Source organism: Eleutherodactylus coqui, chromosome 2, assembly GCF_035609145.1.
Source record: "Eleutherodactylus coqui strain aEleCoq1 chromosome 2, aEleCoq1.hap1, whole genome shotgun sequence".
Taxonomy (NCBI): Eukaryota; Metazoa; Chordata; class Amphibia; order Anura; family Eleutherodactylidae; genus Eleutherodactylus; species Eleutherodactylus coqui.
Window position 1 is genome coordinate 203874687 of NC_089838.1, and position 12159 is coordinate 203886845.

The following is a 12159-nucleotide window of genomic DNA, read 5'->3' on the forward strand; positions in this document are numbered from 1 at the left end:
AACTCATGCTAAAAAGAATGTTGAAGACTATATTATATTCAGTGTCATTAAGCTACTCATACTAACATAGTAATCTCAACAATCATCTATGTCGTAGATAGGAACTATATGTGGGAAACGCAATTGCTATAGCTAGAAGAAAAGTTCTAATATATATATATAGAGCAAGTTATGGTTAGTAAAAAGTAACAGACTAAAGAGAGATAGGACCTGAACAAAGTATAGACAGCTTCATGTAGCTTTAGGGATGAATTTTATACATGGCACAATAATTGAATTTCTGGCAAGGTCAAAACAAAGAGTCCTACTTTGAGTTAATCCTGGTCTTCAGCTTTTTAACTTTCTTTTTATTTTTTTGCTTTTCTTCATCTTTTACAGGTTCCACAGGAACAGGCGTCTCAACCAAAAGATCCACAATATATTTTTTCAGAGATAGATGCTCCTGGAAGAAAGAGTTTATCAATTAGTAATAAATAAATAACTACTATAGTTCAATATCAAATGTATTCTAATGCTAGAAAAAGTTCTGAACCAAACTAATCAATACTGGAGCATAGAACTACATCATAGCGTCACTGTTCACTAAAGGGTGTTACGTTGTAGTGTTTTAAAAGGGGTGGTCCCATGACAGCAAAAAACTTATAGAAAAGTAGTCTCACTGACTGTCACCTCCGATCCTGCAGCAGACAGCCGCACATTTCCTCTGCCGCAGTAACAGTAGTGTAGTATTACATGGCACCCATTCAAGTGAATTAGTGACCAGCTAATACATGGTTCTGTCAAGTTCTCCAGAGTGGGAGCCACCAAAAAGTTTAAAAGTGAGCTTACAGCTAGAGATGAGCGAGCACGCTCGGATAAAGCAGTTACTCGAGCGAGCATCGCTCCTCTCAAGTAACTGCTTACTGGTCCGAGCGTGCTCGAGGGCGCGGCGGGGATGAGCAGCGTGGGGTGGCGGGGGTGGAGAGTGAGAGAGATCTCTCTCTCCCCCCCCCCCCCTGCTACCCCCGCCACCCCCCTCTCCAAACACGCTTGGACCAGTAAGCAGTTACACGAGAAGAGCTATGCTTGCTCAAGTAACTGCTTTATCCGAGCGTGCTCGTTCATCTCTACTTACAACCATTCTAAAGGTATTGTAGTAATCCCTGCTATACGGAGATGCAGTTTCACCCTAGCCTAAATAGGCCATACATTGATATATGGCATGATGTGTATGGTTTTCCCAACTACCACTGTTGTTGTATGTCCATTCATGCGTTTTTCTGCACATTCATTTTCTACTCCATTAGATGGTTGACTGCTACAAATTCAACAGTAAGGCCCCCTGTCCACGGCCGAGGGGGGAATATCGCTAGCGATATTCCATCGCTGAGGAGGAGAGCTGACAGGTCTCAGAGATGAACCTATCTAATAGATAGGCTTACCGCGAAGAATTGCGGCATGCCGCACTTTAAATCCCGTGAGCGGAGAATCGCTATGATTCTCTGCTCATGGACGCCGACACTGCACTTTCCATAATAACCCTATGGAAAGCTTTACATAGTGTGATCCATGAGCGATTTATTGCCAACGGATCATCGCCCGTGGACAGGCAGCCTAAAGGCTGAGTAGCACTGGCTGTGATGTATAAAACAATTCTCTACTTGTCAGGACTGATCATTTTAGCAAGACAAATATATTCAAAGATTAGATTCCTAACAATTTTTGTTGCATCTACTGTATATCCAGCTTAATGTGTTCATGATATATTCATGGGAAAATTTTAGAAATGAACCAACCTATCACTCCCAACTTTAAAACCTAGGACTCCTCCAACCTGCAGACAATAACATCGGCTGCTGTTTTTTTCCCATTTCTCAGTCTGTGTAAATGATTTTGCATTTTTTGTGAATAACCCCTGCACTATTTCACAGAGTACTTTTTTTGTGTTAGTGGAGCTGTGTGAAGAATTTCTAAAGTTGGAGAAAACATGTGAACCAAGATTGTATATTGGCAATTACGGAATATAAGATATTGAATGAATAATATAAAACAAGACAATTCATTTAAAGTATGAGTAGTCCAGTAGCTGGATACAAAGCATCAATGATTTGTGTGCCCTTCAATCACACATTCAGCCTCCACAAGCTTTGCAATGTGAGATTATTCTTATATTTGAACAATAATGTGGCTGCCTTGATACAAAACCTGGGATAGTATAAATTGGCCATAGTGAGGATCTTGGGTCTCTATTATATACACTTCACGGTCTGCACTCTTGGGCGTTTCTCACCTATTTCTCAGCCTTCTCAACTTTCACAAGAGGGATGATTGGATTAGTCCAAACTTTACATTCAAAACTAATCAAAAGACAGCAAAAGGAATATCAGAAATGTCCAGGTTGGGGTTTCATTTATAGCCAATGTACATCAAAAAGACGGATTAGTGTTGTCTCCAAAATACGTGTGAAGTAAAACTGCATATTAAATAACCTCACGGTTTGATGGATATTACACTTTAATTGTTGGAGAGGTCCGTGTAATCAAACTATATGAAATATTCACGCTATTAATAAAACATATAATCAAAGGATAAAATCCATGCTTTCAAAAAGGAAAATTTGGCATTATGAAGAAAGGAGCAGAGAAAACAGAGTTTGCGAGAATTAGTGATACTGTGACCTCTGGTCAAGTACTGGGAGCTTTGTGTCATCAAGCTAGTATATTAGGAAAGCTAAATCTTTTTATTTAATCTGCCTTAAAACTACTTCTTAAAGTTGTTTTTCAAGAAAAAACTGACATGATAAAGATTGGACTAATGAGCCAAAAGTCAAATGTTTCCCTCAGTGGTACACCTAAATAGAATCTTTCACCTATTTCTAGTCCTATATAAGCTAAGCTTATAGGCTAAAAGTAGGTGACCCGCTGTAAGTCTAATACTTACCATCCCTGTCGTTCCCACAGTGTCAGTGCATTGAGTAGCCCTGCTAAGTAGTTCACCTGTTCTAATTTTATAATTTATAACTTTACAGCACTGTTCAATGCACTGAGCAGAAGGCTTCCAGCGTTGACATTGAGGGAATAAAGAAGGCAAGTATAAGTTTGGCTTCACACTGGCGAGGGAATCGCACGATTTCCCAGAGCTGCGAGGCTGCAAGAAATCGCTAAATGATGAAACCAATGGCTCCATGCACATGTGCAATGTTTTAACGCTTGCGATGCAGCATTAAAACAAAATCGCGGCATGTCCATTCCTTTTGCAATCTCGCCCATTTATTTCAATGGGGCCGGCGTCAGCAGCGCCAGCCCCATTAAAATGAATGGGAGATGCCCGCGGTCCTCTGCCACTGCTGGCACGTCTTCTTGCAGGTGCCGGCACTCTTCTTCTCCTTGTCTTCTGGCTGGGGTTTTAAAAATCCCCGCCCCCTGAAAGTGCTGTCTCTGATTGGCTGAGTGTTGTGATTAGAGGCAGCGCTTATTAATTGTCACAGCCATGGCAGGAGATTCCTTCAGCCCTGCTGGGATAGGAGGCTCTTTCCCTGCAGAAACGCCTTGCATCCAGGGCGACAGAAGTATTGCGAGAGTGATATCGGGGCGTCAATCACATCCCGGTATCGCTCTCGCCAGTGTACAGGAGCCCTGACACTTACGGTACATCCCCAGACTCAGCAAGTTACCCACTTTTAGTCCACGAGCTTAGCTTACAGGGCAATAAGTAGGTGACAGAGTCTCTAAAACGATCACTGCTTGCCTGCTTAGTTAGGTATCCAGCCAGGCAACAGCTTGGCAAGAAAAGGAAAATATTTATATGACAAGGGATACAAGGGAGAAATGTAGATAATGTGAATAATGTGTGTACAAAGCATTCTAAATGCAAGATTCTTTGAACCCCAGAGCATTGAACAGAAGATAAAAGGAATTTAAAAAAAAAGATCAATTTTCATTGAAATAATTTTTTGGAAAGACAAAAATCACAAATCTAAATAGAAGGCAATAATAATACAAGGTGCACGGTAGAATCTCATTCCAACTTCACATAGCCATCAGAATAGAAGGCAAGGCAGTTGTGAGAAGATGTCTACAATTGGGTCCAAAGATGAATCTCTCCTCAGAATAGCATAACCTATCAAAACGATGAAAATTGATTAAGGGAGAAGCTGGGAGACCAGACTCTGAAGCTCGCAGGTACTACACCAAACTAAAAAAAAGTAGCAGGATAATGAGGTGATTGAAACAAGTAAAGTAGAAAAGCAAGGGCAAAAAGGAACGAAAACAAAAAAGAAAAATGGAGGAGACCGAAAAGTACATAAAAAGTAGCTGAAAGTTAGAGGAATTCTGAAGTGAGATTTAATGCTCCATAACTGCAGCAACTTATCAATTTAGGCAAGTATTTGGCAATCATTGTCCTACCATTCCAACATGGATGGTATCTGAGTGCCAGTGGGAAGGGATGACTGATTGGGCTACCATTGTCAGACAGTGACTCAATAGTGTCCCTGTTATTGTCACCTGACTGAATCAGGTAATACCTGGAGACCTGAGTGGTTTGAGAGGAATTCACTACACTCTTACCACTAAAGCTTTAGTAAGATGAACAAAAGAAAATCCCCAAAGGATTCAAGTTGGTGACAGACAGATTCTTGGTTTATTAACTAGACAACATATAGTCAGAAAGGTGCAAACTTATGAAAAAGGACACCTTTGTCCACTTGGCAGGTCATGATGCACCGTGTGGCTCATTTCCTTTTTCGTGGATGTCTTGCTGGGGCCTCTCCAGTGAAATTGATTCACAATTGCTTATACTTCCTAACTGGTCAGATTGATATCCTCAAGGTTTAAGTGAGTTGGGGTTATACAGTGATGCTTAAGTGTTCCCTTCATTTTTTGGCAGTGTGTTTTAAAAGATATGCTATAACAGAAAATGGTAATACATATGGATTTATCATGTAGGGAAAAACTCAAGAAACTCATTTTACTTCTATTCATTCATTTTACAATGGCCCCAGCCTCCAACAGATTACATTTTATGCTGAATCAATTTTTATTGAATTTTTTTTTTTGTTTTAACAAAACCAGAAATTGACAAATTCCCTGACAAACGATATTTCCAATATCTGACATTTAACATATCCCCTATTACATCAGAACCCAGTCTATTGATTAGATACCAGAGGTGATAAATTCCTCATTAGACTGCTAAATCTCAATCAATTTCAACCTCCATTGAATGAACCAAGAATTGTACTTCTCTAAACCCAACTCTGAGCTTTCCTATATATCCTAGCTCCTAGTACGACTACCCAAATTAAAATATCCTAGTAGGGAGAGGGAGGGGAAAAAAACCCACCCACACACCTTACACGCGTCAGTGGAATAGGAGGGTTACTTAATATAAGGATAGATAAAGGGGGAGATATTATTCCACGACCATGCCGAGTTATCCCTCCTCGATTGATAATGTACCAATCCTAAACAACTGCCTGCGAGTTTCCAATCAATCTCCGACATTCCGGGGATCTCAAAAAAATGTATCCAGGGACTCCAAATGTGTATAAACTTGTACCGACCATCCATCTCCTCCGCTACCAACTCATCCATAGTCATCAACTCATTAAACTGCTGCATCCATTCGACCGTTGACAGGATCTTTTGTGTTTTCCAAAATCTAGGCATGACTGAGTGTGCGGCTATTAGAAAGAATCGCAGCAGATCTTTTCTGATGGTAGACAGTGAGCCACAAGAGATTACACTTTATAACTTAATCTCCATAGAATAGCACTAAAGTTTATTTTTCTTCTTATAACTCCCTCTTCCCTGGTGGGATTGTTGTTCCTTCTTTTCTTTCCCTCCTTCTCACTACTTTTTCTCCTTACGGGTTTTTGATTAAATAAAGTGGACATGAATAAATTGTCCTATCTCAGAGTGGCCTATTCTGCTTCTATGGTACAAGATACAATACCGTTTCTGTATCTGTTTGGTCCAGAAAATGTTCAATAAAGAAAGAATTTAGAAAAAGAATGGCACTAGTCTACATCTACACAGCCACATAAATCATGGTGCCATGTGATCATATAAAGGACAGAGAGTATACCGAGATTTATAACTCCAAGCACTAGATGTAAAGTATTAGGCAGCACAATGCCCTGACTTCTGGAATCCGTACAGCACTGGGATTACATTTTAGGCACCTCTCAATGACTTCATTACATTAAACAAGAGGATCAAGAGCCAGATGCACAAGAGAATTAATTGGTGGGCGGCCAATTAATGCAGAACATGCAATTGTAAACAGCTTATGTAAACATATTTGAGTTGAGCCTTTCAACCATAAAATGTGACCCCTTGTACTGACATTCACATTTTATTCCTGAGGTAATGAATAGCAAAACATCGTCTTGAGGAACCATAAATAAGACATTTTCATTGCGGTGGACATCAAGGACTGGTTATTATACTCTGTAGACATCAATAACATAGTTGAGCTATGTATTTAGAGAAAATATAGGGGATATTTTATTAACTATTCTGAAGAATTATAATATATAATTATATATATCTCTAGAGTATTAGCCAAATCTGGACAAAGAGCACGGCAACCTGAAGTTGCACTATTATTGTATTGCCTGTGCCCTATAAGAAGTCTATAAAGTGAAATAACTAGCGGTATATAGGCTGACGATATTCTCCAAGGACACTCACGGGTAAATTGAATTTACTGTGGTTGATGCTGAATCATTCACTCCAGTTCATAGAGAGCACATTAATCCAGTGTCAAATATCCTAGCCATATGTAGACTCCATAAGCCCTTTTAAGGCAAAAGGAGAGGTAGAAGGATATCCTACCCCCCCGAAAACCTCATATAAGCCAGAAAAGAGAGCAGCTCTCCAAGAATGACTCCAATGACTCCAGCTCTGTTGGGATCAAGCTATCCATGTATTTCAAGGATAGCCATCTATCTGAATGGCCACCATGTAATACTACATTTTCCGTACAGCAGGCGTTGCAAAAGAAATGTTTTGGTGGCTGTAGCTTACCCCATCAAAATCATCTAATTGTTGGGGTAGCAAAGTGGCTATAATTTCAAACGGTTTGTATATGAGACAAACCTTTTAAGCTTAGAAATAAAATGCGTGCCACGAAATAAAAAATATCAAGAGAAAAAATATAGTGAAAGCCAGCCTGGTTGGGGATTCTCAGTAAACACCGGATCTCCAGATCTATATACCATGACACGTGTACACATCGTGATGCTCGCCAATATCCTACGGCTATTGTGGGTATTCAATCTTCCCAGGGCACTGTGCATCAAGGGTGGTACCAGTTCTGATGTATGGTGTTATTCTGAGAAGAGATGTTAGGACTTGTGGGAGAGCAATGAAGGAACTAAGGATGAGGCTACTGTGACATTTTGGGTAAATTCGAAACATATGAAATATCTTCCTTGACAAAGGAAAGAGACATATCAGAAGAAGATATAATCCTTTTCCTCTGTTATGTCCAGAGAGACTGACAAGCCAGGCGTACGTCATGCCCAGTGTCAAATTTCAAGCCCAAGGCCAAACTATCATAGCCCCCCCTGCCACCTATTTCTATTTTTTCAGGTACCTTTGAATGCATATATATGGATCTAGTCAGCCCATTGCTATAGTCCCCCAGGGGCAGTAACATATTTTGGTGATAGTAGATAATGCTACCCGCTATTCCTTTGCGTAATACTTATTCCAATGTAACTGCAAAGAAATTAGTCTATGTGTTTAGTTGGGTGAGTATTCCTGAAGAGATACTCGCCAGCCAACGGAGCGCCTTCATGTAGAGAGTGATGAAGGAACTCTTCCTGTTATTAAAAATAGAGAAATTACGCACCTCTGTTTAACATCCTCAGATGGATTGGCTGCTAAAAAGATTTAATAAAACTTTAAAGCAACTGCTAAAAAAGTGGTCAAGAGGGACGTAAAAAATTGGGATTTCCTATTACAATACTTGTTTTCTATAAGAGAGGTGCCACAGTCATCCACAGGGTTTTTACGATTTGAATTTTTGAATTACGGTTTGGAAGAAGGCACCGGGGTCTCTTAGATATAGCTATGGAGGTCTGGCAGGGACAAACTACTCCTTTTAAAACTGTTGTGGAACATGTCTCACAAATCCATGGTTGCATGGCAGCCATTACGCCCATTGTTTAACAACACATGGAACAGACTCAACAAGCCCGAAAGATCAATCCTATTAGAGTGGCCAAAGTATGTACTTTTGAGCCTGGAGATCGAGTGGTGGTCCTTATTCCAACAGTGGAAATCAAATTCTTAGCCAACTGGCAGAATCCGTATGAAATTTAAAAAAAACTTACTGATGTAACGTATAAGATATATAAACAAGGTAAATGCAAACTTTTACAGGTTTACCATGTAAATCTGATCAAACCTTGGAAAGACCGTCCATCTTTGTCTATGGAAATGGCTTTCGCTACGACTGACCGCTCAGTACCAGAGGTTACGATAACGAAAAAATTATCAGATGTTCAAAAGAAAGAGGCAAGACAGTTAGTTTTCCAGAACAAAGACTTCTTTTCACAGAAGCCAGGTTGAACTATGATGATTAAACATAGTATTATTACAGAACCAAGTGTGAAGGTCAATGTGTAACCTCATAGGATTAAAGTAGTCAGGCGTGAAGCCAACTCCAAAGAAATAAAAACAATGTAAGAATTAGGGTTGATCGAGGAATCGCACAGCGAGTGGTTAAGCCCAACAGCACTCGTCTTAACATATTTTGTAATGATTTTAGGAAATTGAATGTAGTATTCAAGTTTGATGCACTTAGACAAACTTATTGGTATAGCCCATTATATTACGACACTAGATTTGACAAAAGCTTACTGTGACTGATACGACAAAGGAAAAACAGCTTTTTTCACACCAGACGGACTCTTTCAGTCTAAAAATATGTCTTCCAGACTGCAGCGGGCCCGGTGACGTTAATTGACATAATATAGAGACCCCACTTATATTATGCTTCCACTTATTTGGACGATATAGTCATCTATAGCTCGGACTGGACGACACACCAAACCCACATACAGGCAGTTGCTGATGATTTGTGGCTGCCGGTCTGACAGGCAATCCAAAAAAATGGCATATTGCATTGGAGGAGGCCAAATTCTTGGGTTATCTCATCAGGGAGGCCTTGCAAAGCCTCAAGATGAGAAGAGTCAAGCAATTACAAAATTGCTTTATGCTGCAACTAAGAAGAAAGTAAGAGCCTTTAACGGTTTATTCACAATTTCTCAGCTATAGCGGTCCCTTTGACTGAGCTGACAAAAATGAAAGACTTTGGATTAATGAAATGGAGTCCGGAGGCCGAAACTGCCTTTCAGACCCTGAAACAGGCCTTGTGTTCCAAACCGATATGGATTACCCCAGATTTCAGAAAATAGTTTATAGTGCAAACGGATGCTTCCAGCACTGGATTGGGAGCGGTCTTATCCAAGGCCAGTGATGGAGTAGAACACCCAGTGTTATATTTAAGTCGTAAACAAAACAAACACGAAAGGAAATACACAATTGTTGAGAAAGAATGCTTGGTGATTAAGTGGGCTCCTGAGGCCTTACGGTACTATCTGAAGGGGACGTCCCAAAATAAGGAAAAGTATAGCCGTATGACGAGGTGGATCCGGGCCCTTGAACCTTACAATTTCTTGCTGGAATACTGACAGGGAAAATTGCAAAGAAATGCCAATGCCTTGTCTGGGAACTTTGAATGTGCGGTGGTAAGTGTTCAGGCCAAGTGCCCTGAGCAAAGAGGGGGTGAATGTGACAGGAGTTGTAGTAGATAGGAGGTACATTTCTCCCAGACTCCTGTCATTCTGTGAAGTAGCAGGCTCACCTACTAGCTGGTAATGAGAAGTTCCAGTGGGTTAAAAGGGCAGAGGAGATTTGCAGTCTGTCTCTCTGCTGAAGACACAGACACTCAAAGTTATGGAAGTAGTCATGCTGTGAATTTTGCGTGAGTACACAGCTAAAACTGAACTGCTGTTGTTTTGTCATTAGGCTGGGAAGGGGATAGCCCTCCAGTTAGGGCCAATTTATGTTTAATTAGAGACGGACAGGCAGATGTTATTTTGTCTTAACTCTCTATGATGTTTTTTATCTGTAAAGCTGCACCTCAAGTAAGAAAAATCAGCGCCACCTTGAGCTTGGAAAGTCCATGTCCAGGCTGCTTGCATTAAAGATGTGACCTGTGGTACACAACCCAGGCGATCCCCAGCTAATTCCCTGACATTGATATAAAAGCGTAAATGAGCTGTAAATTCACTATGCCTGAATATTCACTCATTCAAGAAAGTTTCACAAAGGCTGCTTTACAAATACCATCCAGATTACTTACAGTGGGTGCCCAGAGGTTAAACCCTAGAGAAGCTTGCCCGCCCAAGCGACCGACTTTACCTCTTAGGCATCAATACAAAGTGTGTCAAATGTGTAAGGTCAATAGAATATATAAGTCAGTGAGTAAGGTCAGAGTGTCAGCTGTGGCAAGTTCACAGGAGAGGGGTTTATGATCAAGGAGGCAACTTGCGTGTGAGGCCACCAGAGAGGAATATATTACACATGCTGCTTGGCATCTAATAACTCTGAGTACTTGCATTCACCAACTGAGGATGAAACAAACAATAGGCAAACACTAGTGTTTAAGTTTTGTGTAAAAATAAAATAGTGCAATGGTAAAGTCACTGTGTTGTACTGCGTAATGGTGCTGTTGATTTCCTACATCCCCATCTATCAGTGTCACCTGACAAGATCAACAATTATTTTTCCCCAAAGTTGTGTTACTTTTACCTATTTTACCTTAGTTGTTAGAGCTCAACAATTATTCAGCAGAGAAAGTAAGAATATTTACAAATTAAAGCATACAATACCTAACTGTATAGAGAACGTTTCAGAATAAGCTGTGTACATTAGAAAAAAACTTATTTCTCATCACTATGTGGCTGGAATACAGCGTTTTTCATGAGTTTTTCCCCTCTGCAAGCTGTAGATGTTATTTTCAGTTTTCCCTGAGCTAGTGGGTGGAGATTCACTGTTATGAGGTCTTCTACATACTGTATATGGAGACAACTGCAAATTCTGCTCCAAAGCTCTCTGTAGAACACACAGAGAAATAACAGCATCATGAAAAACACTAGAGAAGTGCTGCACAGTGCAGGAGTGTTTCCAGTTGCTGTAATACACTCACTATTAGAAGTAATCATGTCTATGTGAGTCTCTCTGCCTCCCAAAATTTGTAAGTTCCCTTGTGGGATACTTTTAAGTCCCTCCACACATTGCAACCTGTTTCATGAAATAATCTTGTGAAAAATGAAATGATAGGGAGGTATGCTCGTCTTTTACTGGGGAATGCGACACCCCGTCTACAGACATCCTTAAAGGAAATCTGCTACACAACAAGGCCCCTAAAAGCCACTCTCAGCAGTAGGCAGGCACTGTGCAGAATCCTACCTCATTTTCCCTGAAATTGCAGGCATAAGGCCTCATGCCCAAGGCGGGTCCTGATTCTGCCTATGAAATATTGCATTGGAATCCAACTCGGCGCCCCCCCCAGCGATCCTATACTCACCTCTTCGGATCTGCCGCAAGTGTCTCGCTCGGCGAGCTGGCACGCATGCGCAATGCAGCACATGACCTATCGGTGCTGGGTTGTGATTCGGATTCTCGCGGTACTTCCACAGTGTTCACTGCAGAAGTATCGTGGGACGGATGGCTTTCACTGACTGCAATGAAAGCCGTCCATGCGATTTTTACACACAGAATAGAACATGCTGTGATTTTCCCCCGCGAGTGGAAAATTGCAGTTGATTTCCGCTCGTGGGCATGGGAGAATCATTTAACATTGCATGTCTATGCATGGACATTGCTGCGGAATTCGCATTCTCAAGATTGCATTGGTGGCTCGGTGTGTTTTGTATTTAAAAATATTAATTTTTGCAAATACACTCACTTTTTGAAAATGCACCATTCTGGACTTCTCGAGCCCCATTTCCACTCTCTGTTTAACTTTGATTGCTCCTGGACATACCATCTAGTAGTTTTTCACTCTGGACAAGCATGCTCAGTTTATCCTGCTTTTAATTTCTATGCAATTTCTGTGTTCCCGTCTTTAGCATACAGGGCAAAGCACTGGCAGAATAGA

At 40.7% G+C, this 12159-nt stretch overlaps 1 protein-coding gene across 2 annotated transcripts in view; it reads right to left on the minus strand.

The window, feature by feature from the left end:
* The window catches only part of SCAPER (S-phase cyclin A associated protein in the ER), a 218932-nt gene that overhangs the window by 94192 nt on the left and 112581 nt on the right, over positions 1–12159 (minus strand). For both annotated transcript variants that reach the window (XM_066592259.1, XM_066592258.1), the window contains exon 20: positions 309–442. In XM_066592259.1, the coding sequence (XP_066448356.1) occupies positions 309–442 (134 nt within the window). The remainder of the gene's footprint in view (positions 1–308; positions 443–12159) is intronic.